The sequence below is a fragment of the Prunus avium genome, chromosome 4 (genome assembly GCF_965620075.1).
Source record: "Prunus avium chromosome 4, drPruAviu1.hap1.1, whole genome shotgun sequence".
Taxonomy (NCBI): domain Eukaryota; kingdom Viridiplantae; phylum Streptophyta; class Magnoliopsida; order Rosales; family Rosaceae; genus Prunus; species Prunus avium.
The window spans coordinates 27,685,204-27,701,803 of NC_142287.1; the positions used below are offsets into that span (position 1 = coordinate 27,685,204).

The following is a 16,600-nucleotide window of genomic DNA, read 5'->3' on the forward strand; positions in this document are numbered from 1 at the left end:
GAATAATCTTTGAAGTCTTGGTGTGAGTGGAAAATATCTAAGCACCTTCCATGGAACCCTTTTACCTTTCTTTTTGCTACCATTTCCTTGTCTCTTCTATCTCGAAAGCTTACATGTAGGACACTGCGTTGCATTTGCATGCTCCTTATAATAAATGATGCAATCATTATTGCATGCATCTATTTTATCATAATGAAGACCTAAATCTGAAATAATTTTCTTTGCACCGTTGGTGGTTGTAGGTAACTTCTCACAAAAAGGAAATGCATTTTTCAACAATGTTAGCAAAATACCAAATGCTTTATTGCTCATAGTACCGATACGCTTGATATGCATCAAGTTCACAACAAAAGACAAATTAGAATACGACTCACAACCAGTGTAAAATGGTTGTTCTGCCTCTTCTAACAATTTGTAAAACTTGTGCGCATCTCCATTTGGATCTTGTGAACAACCTTCTTCTATTAAACCATACATATCATCGTCTTGCTCCATACTAGCCACATCATGTCCATCATTGTCACTATCACTTTCATCACTTTCATCACTATCCTCAAGAGAGAGAGAGAGAGAGAGAGAGAGAGAGATCAGACAGTAGATTCAGTTATAAATTACAAAACCCAACTAATACAACATTCAAAATAAGAGCCAAGCCACAAAAAAAAATGATTACCTTGTAGCTTCTGGACCAACAGCTTCACACAGCTCATATAATTGATTTGCAACCATATAACGAACGCCCCAAGACTTATCCTGGTCAAAAGCAAGTTGACATGTATATTGGCAAGAGCACATCAACAAACAATAAAGGCGCTGGCTATAGTCTGGAATACCATTCAAAAATATGATATACCTGTGAAAAATTAACAATGACAGGAAGAATATGGGTCACACAATCTTGATCTGAAAACAGAATCCTGATATGAAATAACCGAACAGAATCCTGATCTAGCCCAACCCTCTACTGCCAATAACCGAACAGAATTCTGATTTGAAAACAAAAGTGATTAGAGACAAATTCATATGCAACACCAACGCTAAATTTTGGTCAAAACCTTGTACAGCACTCAAATTCATTAGATTTATACTTCATATATAATAAACCAAAGCAAACAAAGGCACACACCTGGAAGATACTGGACAAATATGTTTTTATATTAGAAAAGTAGATTGAATTCAAACTTTTACACACACCTGGAAGATCAAAGACTAAGCCATGGAACCATCGAAGACTTCAAATGCAAAATGCTCATAGTTCGTATAGTTTCTAAGCCTCTGTAACTGCATCGAACTATAGCTTTGGCCCTTGGGATTGTAGGAAATATTGTGGAGAGGGTTTCAGCGTGTGAAGTTATGGAGGTCTTTTTATCTTTTAATCTTTTTGCTGCTGTTGAAGGTTGAATACCAATGTAAACTGTTAGGGTAAGGTAAAACTAATATTGGTAAGTTTTGGGCGTGTTTCCTCGGCCCTACTCTTTTTTTGGGCTGATTAAGCGGCCAAAAATCCAAGAAAAAGCTAACATCCAAATTTGTACGCTATAAATCCAAGAAAAAGGTAATTTTTTTTATACATATATATATGAGGTTTAAAATATATAAACACACATCTTTAAAGGACGCTCCCCTAGAAAAGCCACTACTTTTCTTGAAAATTTAATTAAGAGAAAAGCATAGTTAAGACTGATTATATAAATAAATAAATAATGAACAAAGATTCTCTGAAAATTTTGCTTAAGGGATGATCTATCTCATTTACTTACCTTCTAATGGCAGCCACAAATTCTTGTCTTGTCGTGTCATCTCCTCCACCTCCTTCTCATACTTACTGATTTGCAACAGGCATGACACTTGAAAAGCCATACATGATATACATTAACATTGCACTTGCTTATTCTTTTCTTTATTTTATTCTTGTCACGTTTTTCATTGATTTCCTCATTGATTCGCACTGAAAAATTGGTTGTAGTAGAAGTTCCCCAGTAATTCAAATATTTGTATTTTTTTTATTAGGTTCAACTATTGGAATAAAAAAAGGTAGAGGGAAGGCTAAGGGTAAAGATGGAAACGGCACTCCAATTGTAATATGTAGAGGAAGGTAATGTATAAGGCCTGCAAAGTTAGCCATTTCTTGTGTAGATTCATTTTTATTTATTTATTTAAATTTGGTTTAAATTTTCAGGATTATAACCACTGGAGCTGTGTGAACTATAGGAGTGCTTTTTTATCAGGCTATCGATGGAGCATGGCCAACATTTAAAACATTTCCATCAACTCAAATGGATTTACTGTATGATTGCTTTAACGCAACATGATATAAACACACATGCTCAAAAGAAGAGATGAGGGAGGTATTCGAACAACATATTAAATTGTGATATTCCGATTGGATGTCCTCATTGAGAAATAGCGTTTTTAAGAAATACAAGACTACTGGTGATAGATACACTCATTGCCCATTAGGGATATCTCAAGATGTTTGGTCTAAACTGGTTGATCATTGGTTGCAGCCTACATGGCAGGTAAAAACTCAATTTAAAATAATATTGTTATGACTGGCTAATGTATGCTTTGGTTTATTTATAGATGCCTTATATGGGTTCACTAAGTTGATATTAGGTTATGATTTACTTTTTTCATGCAGGATAAAAGTAAAAGAAACAAGTCTAATATAGGGCGAAATCCACAATTGTGCATACCACAGGTTCTATTCCAATGGAAAAGTACAGAAAAGATGAGGTAAAAATATCCATTTGGTTGTTGCTTTTTGTTGATACTTCCTGTTTGTGCCTAATAAATCACGGCCATGAACTGGCCGAAGAAGCCCTTTTTCTCGACCCTAGCACTTTCTCGAGAAGCTAAAACGCAGCGTTTCGCCAAGGTGCTTTGCCTTCTTGAAGACAAAAGAAAAACGCTAAGGCATGTTCATCTCGGCCTCGATTGCAGGCTGAGGCCGAGGCCGAGCAAAATCGCGGCCAGAAATATTAAAGTCAGATCATCACGTGATAGCAGGGACCCATGCTTCATTTAATGAAGTAGTGCCTGTTTAATGCGGCAAACCCACTGGCCACAAATAAGCATTTAATGCATGAGAGAAGGTGGGAAGTGACTGAAGTCAAGTTTTGGCGACAGAAGACAGAGTGATTAGACGTAGACATTCTCACAAGAATCCTTGTAGCTTGAGAGAATAGGTCACCAACTATCAGAGCAATAAATGCGTCTCAACGGCCAGAAGCTCAGAACCCACGATCAAGAGCGGCGGTCGAGATTCACCGGGATTTATGGTGTCACAACACCATGCTTCATGATCCCAAATGTCGATTGGACTACCCACTTGCTCTAATCAGGCTCCACCATGCAGATTTTAAGCCTCGATTCCTCTTCCAGAACTCTTCCTATAAATACAAGGCTTGAGCTACATTCAACGGGTTCAAACACCAAACAAAAGCCTCCCACGGAGCAACTTACATTTTCCTGTAATGCACTTTCAATATTTTACTTGCTTTCCTAGGAGTAGTGATAGTTTGTAAGGAAAATTCATTCATCAATATATCATACGACCCTTGATTTTCAAGGCGCCGGAGCACCATCCCTGTTATTCGCTCACTCACCCCAGATATCATACGACCGTCGCTCCCTGAGCAGCGCGCCGAAGCACCGCCCAAAACCCACCAAACAGCACCACCCAACGGCCTTGTAGTTCAGGCCGTGAACCTAACAGCCGAGACTAGTTCCTCTCTCGGCTACAATCGTTTGATTAGAAGACGAGTTCAAACAGGCGCACCAATTAACCATTCTATCCCCATCAACCAACTCGACGCACGGTAGACCGTGTTGGCACGCCCGGGCACAACCGCACCGCACCCAAAAGCAGGAAACCGCGTGTCGACGCACATCCCCTCGGCCCGGAACTCCAAGCCGTGAGATTTGCGCGGCAGACACTTCCTTTTGTGGTTATTTCCAAATTTGGTCCTAACAAACTTCATTTTTTAAATCTTAATAGCTTGATCGAACTGGAATTGAACCGAGTCCAATTGATTGTTTCAAAAAGTTCCATGTAAGTAAGCCTAAGAATGGAGGAGAAGAAAGTTGGCCAAGTGAAAAGGCTAAAGAACTTTTTGTACGCTGCCCCTACTTTGTTTCTCTTTTTTTTTTTTAAATTTTATTCACATGGCATTTTTTTATATCCATGTTTATATTTCTACTATTTCATTGAAGGAAAAACTGGAGAATAAAAAGGTTGCTGCAACGGAAGACGAGAATGAAGTAGATGATTGGGATATATACAAGGAGGTTATTGGTGGGTCAAGTCACGGTTGTATCCTTGGATTGGGTGGTGGCTATAGTACAAAAGATGTGTATCCCTTAGATGACCAAGGTTGTAATAAACGTATATGCTTAGAACGTGAAGAAGAGCATGAGAAATTAAAGGAGGAAGTGAAGAACTTGAAAAGTGTGCTGTATGAATTGAAAGATCTAGTTCAAAGTATGAGGGAAAACAACTCAAATACTTATGCACGCTCAAGACAATCCGCTTCAATGGCGAACTCTTTTCTTCTCATTTCAATATTTTGCTCACTGTTAAATATTGTATTTGTTATTTTTATTCTCAAACGATTTATGTCTTATTAATTATTATCTTTTATTCGACAGGACAATGTAGAAAGTTGTTCAGATGCTCACCTCGAAGACGAGTAGTGCAACATCAATTGTATTTTGCTACAATATGTATTTTGAATTTCAAGGTTTTAATATATTTGCGGATTGCTTATATGTTTTAAGGATGATGGGCATTGTTTATGTTTTAACTATTTAGAATAATTTTAATTGAATGCTTAAAATTTTAGTACAGTATGGTGTCGTATGATTTTTTTTTTAATTACCAATTAAATACGGATGATTAGAAAACTATTTCTGGCAAATATTATAATTCAAATTTCATTTTATTAATTTTTTAAAATAAAATAATTACATTGTTTGACCGCATTTCCCTCTCGGTAATGCATATTTCCAACAAACACTTTATCATCGGAAATACTTTCCGACAATAATTACATATTTCCGACAACATTCCCCACGACATAATCGGGTCGAAACAATTATATTTCTGACCACTTGTTCGTTGAAAATATTTTCCGATAGGATTAATCTATTTGTGACAAACTTTGCGACGAATAAATGTGATTGGAAATATATATTTCCGACGTAACTTGCCCATCGGAAATATTTTGTTATACTCATTTCCGACGAGCTAATATATATTTTCCACAAACTCTTCTGGTCGGTAATGATAATTGCGATGAAATCTAGCCCTCACAAATAATATATCATTGTCGGAAAAAGTATTTCTGACGACACTCATTGGTCAAAGATATGAATTCGCAAAAACAAGAAATCACGACAAAAGAACTATTTTCGACAATCAAATAAGTAATTACGACCACATGTATGGTTGGAAATAAATATGTAGGGTTGTTTTAAAAATCCATTTCCGATAGAAATGTAAGCAATAGCTACGAAGCATGGGTGTCGGAAATGAAGTATTTGCAACCGGCCTTTTAGCAACGACTTCCAACGGACATTTGCCATCGAAAAAGGGTATTTTCGACGACAAAAGGCTTTTTGCAACGACAAAATGCCCTTGCAAAAGGGCTTCTGTTTTGTAGTGCCATCTTCTCCAACCCCATACCATCTTCGCAATTACCACTTCTCCTTTCTTGATCAAGCACATCATCCAGTGTACGCCTATGTGGTCTTCTTCTATGAATTCAATGGCGAGACACAACCCACCATTATGGAAATATCCAATCACCTTAAGAAGTCCTTAGCCGAGGTATTAACCCTTTACTATCCACTTGCCGGACAGATCAGATTCGACAACCATTTTGTAGATTGCAATGATGAGGGCGTGCCCTACCTTGAAGCTCAAGTAACCAATTGCCGGGTTCGAGATGTTTTGGAGAATCCAATCCCTGGTGAACTCAATAAACTCGTCCCATTTCAACTAGATGATGTTATTGCTGACGATGAAATTGCCTTCGGCGTCCAACTCAATATGTTTGAATGTGGAGGCTTCGCTATTGGTTTGTCCACTACTCACAAGCTTGCAAATGGATTATCAATGCTCATGTTCAGCAGAACTTGGGCTGCCACGGCCCGTGGAGATCGCGATCAAGTGGAAATGGAGGGTCCAGAATTTGTCTCAGCTAAGCTCTTCCCACCAAAGGATTTGAATCATTTTAGTACGTGTGATGCAATTGCCAAGCCTGTTATCGATAAGAACAAAGTAACTAAGAGGTTTGTGTTTTGGTGCCTCTAACATAGAGGATCTCAGAGAGAAATACACAAGCCTATCAGAAAAGGATGTGATCATGAAACCCCCAATTTCGCGCGTTGAGACCTTATCTGCCTTCATATGGAGGCGATTTGTGGAAGCTATTAAGGATGATGACCACAACAAGTGCATAGAGTGATCCATGCTGTGAACCTGCGTCCACTGATTGATCCCCCATTGCCTCGACATACTTTTGGAAATATTTTTCGCCTGGCCATGACTGCTCCCTTTTTAAGTGGTGGGGATGATGAAGATGAAGATGAAGATAGATGATGAAGAATCTTGTTATGGCATGGTAAGGCGGGTACGAGAAGAAATAAACAAGATTGACAAGGACTACATGAAAAGGCTACAAGAGGGTGATGAGGAGTTGATTTCAGTCAATCCACTTCCTCATAGTTTTACATGAGGTGAGGTGGAGACGTCTAACTTTACTAATTTGTGCAGATTTCCTCTTTATGATAACGATTTTGGTTGGGGGAGACCTACATGGGTGGGCATACCGCCACTGCCCTTGAACAACCTAACAGTCTTCTTGGACACCAAAGAGGCTGGTGGAATAGAGGCATACGTTACCCTTGAGGAGGAAGTCATGACTAAATTCGAAAGTGACCCCTTCCTTCAAAGACGGGTGCGCATGGGCCGGTTTGATACTGCCATTTCAAGTTTAGCCCATCAACCAGCCCGATTTAACCAGGTCGCGAAATTTCACTCCCAAAATTGGTCGAGTGTAATTAAGAAACCAATTCAAATCAAACCATCGAAACTTGAGTCGAGGCTATAATATGGCTTAAATTTAAATTTGGACCTATCTAACCTTGTAAAATTGCTTTTCTTATCAATAAAAAAACATATCCGAAATTTTAATGTGTCTTCATGCAGGGGCGGATCCACAGAGGAGCAAGGGTGGTCAATTGACCCCTGCAACCTCTGAAATCCTCCATTAGAGTAGCCAAACTTGACCCTCGCAAGGTGTTCGACGAAATGCCCCAAAGGGGCAACTTGTGTGCAGCTCCAGCCTTTGCGCAGCGCATCCTTGCGCGCAGCACCCAGCGCACGCGCGTCCTCTTCTTTTTTCTTTTCGCTCGATGTCAAAACGATGTCGTCGCTGCCTGCTTGATAATTCCCTCCCCAAACCAACTCAGAGTTATGTTAGTTTGTAATTTGTATATAGAGAGTTATGAAACAATGCAGATTTCCTTATTTTCATTTTCAGCATTTAAGTAAATTTCTTTGTCCTTTTACTTTTATTTATTTTTATATTACTCCATTTACTTAAGTTTACAATGTAAATAAGGAAGTACCCCCATTTGGATTCAAATAAAAATACTAGAAAATCAAATTCTCACCATATCAAAATATGAAAAATCGGTTTTAGTACAAAATACGATTTATGCTAAAAATGATGGCTCATTAAGTCAATATATACGTCATAATAAAATCCCATAAAATCAAGTTTTCTTATTTGATGTGTAAGGAATAAAAGCCGCCAAAAATTATCTTGAGAAAATTATTATGCCGAAAAATCATTTTTCATACTTAGCCCATTGTGGAGTCAGGAAGTGCGCCATGATGTTGTATTTTTTTTTTAAAATTTAAATTTAATGCAGTCCCTTGCTTCCTCTCTTTTTTAATGTGGAAAATGTTCGGAAAGATTGTTTTGAGTCTTGTTCTAGTTTTTTGTTTGCTCGAGGACTATGAAAAGATTGACCCCCGGAATGAAAATTTCTGGATCCGCCACTGTCTTCATGTGAGTCTGTTATGTGTGCAACAACGTGCCTGTGATAGACCAAACATGTCGTCTGTGATTCCAAGGTTCGGGAAGGGATCACAAAATGTGTTTGGCAGGGTAATGTTGACTTCTTGGAGACAATCAGTTAAGATTATTCATAGTCTGCAAGAAAGATATAGTTGAGTTTATAAATTGGTCTGGCAACAAAGAAGGATTTGTTGTTGTTGAGTTGTGCTACCACCCACTTGACATTGAAATTTTTTTGAATTGTAATGTGAGAGATGAAAACTTTTAAATCTTTTGACATATATATTTCCCACGCAACACATAGGCTATTTATTTTATTTCAATTCCCACAGATGGTGTGCTTATTTAATTCTCATCATTACCCAATATTTTAATGATTTGCAGGTCAGCTTATTATTGAACTGTTATAAATCATTTACCAGCCTCATGCTAATAAACAAAAACTTATTTATCAGTAATTCCAATACTACGCAATGAGGGAGAATCATCCAGTTGTAACTTGTAAGTTTGATATACATTGTTAACTCATTTTCTCATAACGTAAGGGCCTATTCAATATCATTTTCAAGAGCCATTTTCTGTTTTCACATGAAAACGTATTGTGGGTTATTTTGAGAAACAAGCTGGAATATATATGTGTGTGTATATATATACATATATTTTTTTTAGAATGAATCCAAAAGTATGAACAAATGTTGAAGACGCCAAAAAGTCGTTTTCGTTTTCAGTCTCCCTATCAAAGACTCTTCTCCGTCAGATGCGCAACAGTCAAATTAAATTATATCCAAAACAGTCAAATCTCCTCCTTCCAACCATAATCAACCCCAAAATTTCAAGAAAAAAAAACCCATAATCACACAAATTTGCAACTGAGAAAAAAAACTAGAGACAGGAAGAAGAAGAACCACCACATACCCAGCTCAATCATCATCACCACCCAATCGAACTACCACAACCATTAATTAGTAGAACCAGAGAGAGAGAAAAGGTGGATGGGTTGATGGGATTCATGCCATGGAAGGAAAGAGTGGGTGTGGCGACATGAAGAGAGAGTGAAAAGAGGGAAGGAAGAAGAAAAGAGAAAGGAGAGAGAAGAGGAAGAAAGAAAGAAAGAAAGAAAAAAGAAACGGGCCTCGGAAGGAAAGGAAGAAGAAAAGAGGAAGAAAGAAAGAAAAGGAGAAAAAAGAAAAAAGAAAGGAGATAAGATAGTTTTAGGGCCTTTAGAAAATATCCTAATTTTTTTTTCATTGTTTATAATAATTTTAGCCTTTAAAAAAATATCAAAATTAAAAAAAAAATCTTTTTTAGAACATAAATTAGCAAAAATAGACTTGAAAAATAACTCACATATTATTATTATTTTCAAATTGTACTACGAGACACGTTTTCACTGTTTTTTATTTTCTAAATATGTTGTCCAATTAATCTACCAAACACATTTTCAAATCCTAAAAATGCAAATTTGTTTTCTCGTTTTCATTCTCTAAAAATATTCTCAGTAAACATTCTCCGAAAACGTTAAGTGTTTCTTAAGAAGCACCTACTCTCTAGATAGCACTAAAAGTGATTTTATAATCTATAACCACTTGTTTTGCCTCCAAATGCTATCAAAAGCACTTTTTGTTATATTAAAAGGCTTTTAGCCATTCCAAAAGCCCAACATAATGCAATAACATTTATCCATATATCCTTTCTTTGATTCCCTAGGGTCCTTCCCCTAATATATCACTTATAAGTTTTTCTAACAACTGTCGTTAAAAACACTTTTAGCCATTCCAAATGCCAAAAAAAGCAGTGCAAATTTTCCTAAATCAGACTGCGTTTGGTTCTTACATAATTATTTTGTGGCGACTCAAGAGATCTCTTGCATGAAATCGATAGAGTGTCGCAGGTTGCTTGACCGGCAAGGGTTTCTCTGTGCTAAAAAGGATTTTTCTTTCACTTTCCAAAAGAAAAAGAACGGTGTGCTCACAAGTTCATAAAGAAGATGCGTGTGTTCATGTAGTGTGTGTGAATTTAGTATATTACCTCTCTCAATAGGAAAGGTTCTCAGAAAAGAAAAAAAAAGAAAAAGAAGATTCGTCTATCAAGGGTCAACTATATATGAATAATCTGAAACGTAATGTTATTATTTGCAGTTTATTAATCTTCTTCATAGTTTTTTTTTTTTTTAATCTCAAGTGGGTACAACAGCTCGAGACAACGCGATCACGTCTCAAATGGTTAGATGCTCATAAAAAAATGCATGTGTATGGTACAGGTTGACTTGAACATTGCCGGCTTAGTTGGGAATTCAATGACTTGAGATTATTCATATTCTGCAAGTTAAACATGATCTTGAATTATAAATTTGCCTGCATTTGCAAAGGATTTTGGGGTTGTTGAGTTGTAGAGGAAATTTAAGGGGCCATATATATAAGGCTTTGCCATTTATATTGTGCATGTCTTTGTGTTGTGTACACCCCCCTACACAGGTATGGTGCTTACCCAATTGAGATCGAAAAACCAGCAGATTTTTTTTTGAAAATTGTGAATAACGTGAGAGATTATGTCAATCCATTTACTTTCGTGAATTCCGTAGTTAATTACGGATTACATAAAGTCGGGTTTAATCAGGTTTAATGAACACAAACAAAAGTACCACGACTTTTAAAACACAAGCAAACTAGAAGTTATAAAGAAAATTAGCAAGTACATGTAACATCCATAAGCAAGCAAGCAAGCAAGTACATGTAACATCCATCAGTGAGCTTCTATTCAGGGATCCCTTAAATAAGTTTATTTGAGGGACTTGTAGGGCCCACTCCGTATTGTATTTCACTAATCCAAAATGTCTATTTTGTAGATATTCATTCAAAGATCATCTCTACAAAAAATGACTTGAATCCGATATCATTTGACCACTCAATTTAATTATTGAAATTTTAGTACTTTCTTGAGCACCATGTTCATTGATTTTGTAGGACACAATTAGATGTCGAAACGGTTTCCGATTTATCTAATTTTTTGCAAGGATAATCTATGAATGTAGACTTAAAAAATAGATGGTTTGGATCGTTGAAAAAAAATTTGTAGGGGACCCTAAAAGGTGCCCCTCAAATAAAATTATTTTAGAGATTCCTCAATATATATATATATATATATATATGTATAGATCTTAGAAGATCTTGATCACAATATATATAAAGATTATATTTTCCCCACGCAACGCATGGGCTCTATTTAAAATCCTCGAAGTTCAATTCTATATTATTAGGCAATCCCATTTGAAATATTTTTGAATACGTCCCATGTGTAATGATTTAATCCTTAATTACTGCCCAATAATTTGGTCCTTTGCTAATCAAACACTTATTACATTATTAGTATTACTAATCGTTTCAACTCTTTGTGATAATTAAATAAATACTTATCTACCAGCCTATTGTGTGTGTATATATATATATATATATATATATATATATATATATATGCATATGCCATGCAAAATATAAGAACCACACTATCAACATATTTAGAGAAAATGAACGTTCAAGTGGAAGTTATCTCCAAGGAGATCATCAAACCCTCTTCTCCAACCCCAAACCCTCTTCGCCATTACAAGTTATCTTTTCTTGATCAACTAACTCCCCCATCGTATACCTCTTTGGTGTTTTTCTATGAATTTAATGGCGAGACCCAACCCGCCATTAATGAAGTATCAAAGCACCTTAAGAAGTCCTTAGCCAAGGTCTTAACCCTTTTCTATCCGCTAGCCGGACGAGTGAAAATCAATGATCATTTTGTGGACTGCAATGATGAGGGAATTGCCTACCTTGAGGCTAAAGTAACCAACTGCCGGCTTTGTGATTTTCTCAACAATCCGCTCCCTGATGAACTCAATAAATTTATCCCATTTGCGCAAGATGAGCATATTGCAAATGAAATTGCCCTCGGTGTCCAGCTCAATATGTTTGAAGGAGGCTTTGCCATTGGTCTATGCACTTCCCACAAGCTTGCTGATTTTCTATGCATGCTCATGTTCACCAAAGCTTGGGCTGCCATTGCCCGTGATGAAGCTGAAATACAGCGTCCCCAGTTTGTTTCCGCCACACTCTTCTGTTGGAAATTTGGCTCACCTAAGGATACAAAGTCCTCTTTTGTGTGCTATGGATTTCTACCTAAATTCCATGACATGGTTGACTCATTTCTAGATGAATTTTGGAGTTGCCCATGTGAGTAAATATTGGCTTGCCATCTTTGTCAAAAATAGGTGACTTGTTTGGTGGCACAAACTGGTGGAATGTTTGGTAGCCATCCATGGTTAAGTTTGGTAGCCAACATTTGAATAGTGTGAGGTTGCATTCACACTCTTGCATATTTGGCTATATAAAGGGGTTTAGCATGCAAGAAGCAAATCATGGCTTAAGAGTTCTCTAGTGTATCAAAGTGTAGAGCAAGGGGTGAGAGAGAAAAGAGAGCTTGGGGAGAGAATAGAGTTCTAAGGGGGTTTCTTTGTAAACCAAAGTTGTAACTTATTCTTTCATTAGTGAATTTCTCAAGGGGATCACCAAGAGGATGTAGGCAATTGCTGAACCTCTATAAATTCTTGTGTCATTTTGTGCTCGGTTGGTTTCTCAAGTGTAGTGTGTGTGATTCATTCATAGTTGTGTTTGTCACAAAGTCCATCAACAACAAGATCATTAGGGGAGGGTGAGTTGAGTTTTGTGCTCAATTCACAACAAGTGGTATCAGAGCTGTGTTGGAGCAGCAAGTTGCTAGAGTGTTGAAGATGGCAGGTGACAAGGAAGCTGAAGGTGAAAGTAGCTCTATGCTGCAGAGGCTGCCACAATCTGTCAACATGAAGGTGGAGTTAAAGCCCTTCACAGGGAAGGAGAACTTCATGCTTTGGCAAAGGAGGATGAAGTCAGCCCTTACACAACAACATCTCCATGTTGTGTTGGTGGGCAAGGAAAAGAAGCCAACAGGTATGACAGATGATGAGTGGGGTGTACTTGACGAGTTAGCCAGAGGAGCCATCGAAAACTACCTCTCCGATGAGGTGCTCATCAACGTGTTGAAGGATACAGCGAAGCAAACACGGGAGAAGCTCGAAGAGATGTTTGCAGGGAAGTCGCTGTCCAACAAGCTCTTCCTCAAGGAGGAACTCCTAAATCTTCGGATGGCGGAGGAAGGAAATCTAATGGAGCATTTGAGCAGCTTCAATAGATGTGTTGCTGACTTGCAGAGAATGGACGTGTTGTATAATACGGAGGATAAGGCACTCAAGTTTCTAACATCCTTGCCTCCGTCTTATAAGCATTTCCGAACGACACTTATGTTTGGGAAGAGTACTTTGAATTTTGAGGAGGTGGTGCAAGATGTGATGACGCATCACAGGATGTCTCAACGTTCGGAGGAGAACTCTCAAGATGCTGGTTTGATCGCAAGGAGTCGTTCAAGCAAGCGTGAAGGCAAGAGAAGCAACGAGAGGAATGCTAAGTCCAAGGACAATGAAGGGTGCTTCGAGTGTGGATCTATGGATCATTGGAGGCGAGATTGTCCGGTATGGAAGGAGAAGCTGAACAAGATGAAGAAAGCTGGAAGTTCAGCCCACGTGTGTGATAAGGACACATGTGATGAACTCTTGACGGTTACGGAGGAAAGTAACGGGGAAGTCATGGCAAGTTCTTCGTGTAAGAATTCTTCTTCAAGTTGGATTTTAGATTCCGGGTGCTCATATCATGTGTGTGCAAATAAGTTGATGTTTGACACGTATGAGGATAAGGATGCATGCAAGATTATGTTGGGAGACAAAACTACATGTGAAGTTTTGGGCATAGGGACTGTGAAGATCAAGTTGCAAGGTGGTGAAGTTTGGACTCTTAGTGAGGTAAGGTTTGTACCTGCACTAAGAACGAATCTAGTCTCTCTTGGTTCTTTGGATAGAGAAGGTTGCTCTTACAAGGCCAAAGGAGGGAAGCTCATGATCACACAAGGTTCTGTTGTGGTTATGAGGGGGGAGATTCAACCAAACAACACATACAAGCTCTTGGGTGGTGCAGAGATTTGTACCAAGGAAGAGCAAGCAACAAGTCATAATGTCAAGGAGACGGTCCAACATAATGTAGCTGCAAGTGTGCTCAAGAGAAGTTGGGCAAGGAAGGTTAGTCAAGGTTGTATGACTAACGGTTCATCATCAAAGGTGCTTGATTTCAAAGCTGCAGAAAGTGTGGAGAGGAATATCCACAAAGGTAAAATCAAGACAAGGAATGATGGGGAGGATGTTGTTGAAGAGAAGCTTCTTGCCAAGGTGGTCATGGAAGGGACTCCATTTGAGGTGGAGCTTGACACAAGGGCTGAAGAAGGAAGGCAACAACAACAAACTCACAAAGGGGTTCTACTTGAGGTGGAGCCATCATCAAATGCAAGGTCCGGGCCCAAGGAATCCATCAAACCGTCCCTAGGTTTTGGATGGATGGACCAAGAAGTTCCAGCCACGTTTCAGAGTGCTATAGGGAGCATGAAGCGGGAAAGTTGGAGAGGTGCATTGATGAAAAGAAGTGTGTTCTTAAATCCAAGAGCAAGGTTGGCTATGTGGGGATTTAGTGAACAAAGGTTTGGTATGTGGTTCGCCTATCAAGGCATGTCCAAGATTCAAGGTTCCAAGAAGGCAAGGAGCAACGAATTTGGCATGGGGGATCTCTCTTCTGCACAGGAGGTCCAAGTTACTCAAGTTTAGACTTGGGTAGAGCACCTTCCACCAAAGGTACATTGAGGCAAGAGGTTAATTGCCATGGTGGAGCTTTTGGAAATTACTAGAACGATTTCTAAGAGGTTGAAGAGGTTCTAGAGGATAACAATGGTTCACGAGGTGATTAAAGGTTCGCCAAGGTGGAGATTGTTGGAAATTTGGCTCACCTAAGGATACAAAGTCCTCTTTTGTGTGCTATGGATTTCTACCTAAATTCCATGACATGGTTGACTCATTTCTAGATGAATTTTGGAGTTGCCCATGTGAGTAAATATTGGCTTGCCATCTTTGTCAAAAATAGGTGACTTGTTTGGTGGCACAAAATGGTGGAATGTTTGGTAGCCATCCATGGTTAAGTTTGGTAGCCAACATTTGAATAGTGTGAGGTTGCATTCACACTCTTGCATATTTGGCTATATAAAGGGGTTTAGCATGCAAGAAGCAAATCATGGCTTAAGAGTTCTCTAGTGTATCAAAGTGTAGAGCAAGGGGTGAGAGAGAAAAGAGAGCTTGGGGAGAGAATAGAGTTCTAAGGGGGTTTCTTTGTAAACCAAAGTTGTAACTTATTCTTTCATTAGTGAATTTCTCAAGGGGATCACCAAGAGGATGTAGGCAATTGCTGAACCTCTATAAATTCTTGTGTCATTTTGTGCTCGGTTGGTTTCTCAAGTGTAGTGTGTGTGATTCATCCATAGTTGTGTTTGTCACAAAGTCCATCAACAACAAGATCATTAGGGGAGGGTGAGTTGAGTTTTGTGCTCAATTCACAACATCTTCCCACCCAAGGAGATCACCGGCTATAATTGGGGCGCTGGTATCGCGACGAAGAAAGTAACAAAGAGGTTTGTGTTCGATGCCCCCACGATAGAGGATCTCATAGCAAAATATACAGGCTTGCAAAACAATGAGAAACAACCGTCGCCTGTCGAGGCCTTATCGGCTTTCATGTGGAGGCGATTTGTGGGAGCTACCAAGGATGATAATGATGATAAGAATAAGTTGCATAGCCTGATCCACTCTGTGGACTTCCGTCCACTGATTGATCCACCGTTGTCTCCATATTCTTTTGGAAATATTTATGGTAATTCTTTGACTGCTCCCTTCTTAAGTAGTGGGGATGATGATGATGGTGATCAAGAATCTTCTTATGGCATGGTAAGGCGGGTACGAGAAGCAATAAGCAAGATTGACAAGGACTTCGTGAAAAGACTACAACATGGTGATGAGCAGCTGAGTTTGATCGGCCGGCTTGCTCAAAGTGCTAGCAAAGGGGAGGTGGTTACTTCTTACCACAGTAGTTTGTGCCAATTTCCTCTCTATGATAATGATTTTGGTTGGGGAAGACCTACATGGGTGAGCTTACCACCACTGCCCGTGAAGGACATAATAGTTTTCCTCGACGCCAAGGAGCCTGGTGGAGTAGAGGCATACGTTAGCCTTGCCAAGGAAGTCATGACTAAATTTGAAAGTGACACCTCCCTCCGACGAAGGGTGGGTACGGGTCGGGTCGGTTCTGCAAGTTCGTGCTTAATTCATCAACCAGCCCGATTCAATCAGGTTGTAACATTTCACACCCGAAATCGAGCAAGTGTTATTAAGAAACCAACCCAAACCAAACTAATGAAGCTTGGGTCAGGTTCAGTTTGTTCGGTTTGCTTCTGAAGCTTATGAAAAAATAGTTGGCATTAAAACCTATAAGGCTTCTTGACGCTTTTGCAATTTAAGTTGATTTTAGGCCACACTGTGGCCTACCTCTCCTTGTAATTGTTTTTCTTAT

General features: G+C 38.8%; 1 protein-coding gene, 1 long non-coding RNA gene and 1 pseudogene across 2 annotated transcripts; all 3 read left to right on the forward strand.

Annotated features, from left to right (window-relative positions):
• The first annotated feature begins 4,335 nt into the window (after positions 1-4,335).
• LOC148295148 (uncharacterized) lies at positions 4,336-4,848 on the forward strand. Its single transcript, XR_015835102.1, has 2 exons — positions 4,336-4,539; positions 4,651-4,848. It is a non-coding gene; the product is annotated as an uncharacterized LOC148295148 (long non-coding RNA).
• Positions 4,849-5,632: 784 nt separating this feature from the next.
• On the forward strand, positions 5,633-7,115 carry LOC110771699 (limonoid 21-O-acetyltransferse-like; annotated as a pseudogene).
• Positions 7,116-11,613: 4,498 nt separating this feature from the next.
• LOC148295149 (stemmadenine O-acetyltransferase-like) lies at positions 11,614-16,598 on the forward strand. The gene is made up of 2 exons (XM_088252782.1): positions 11,614-12,190; positions 15,575-16,598. Exons 1-2 carry the CDS (start codon positions 11,614-11,616, stop codon positions 16,483-16,485), a joined length of 1,488 nt encoding a protein of 495 aa, XP_088108908.1. The 3' UTR covers positions 16,486-16,598.
• The last annotated feature ends 2 nt before the right edge of the window (positions 16,599-16,600 follow it).

Excerpts from the sequence above, each read along its gene's own strand:
- LOC148295149 (XM_088252782.1), top strand. The coding sequence starts at position 11,614 with ATGAACGTTCAAGTGGAAGTTATCTCCAAGGAGATCATCAAACCCTCT. Across the intron at positions 12,191-15,574 it reads TGTTTCCGCCACACTCTTCT|TTTTGTGCTCAATTCACAAC; the intron begins GTTGGAAATTTG and ends GGGTGAGTTGAG.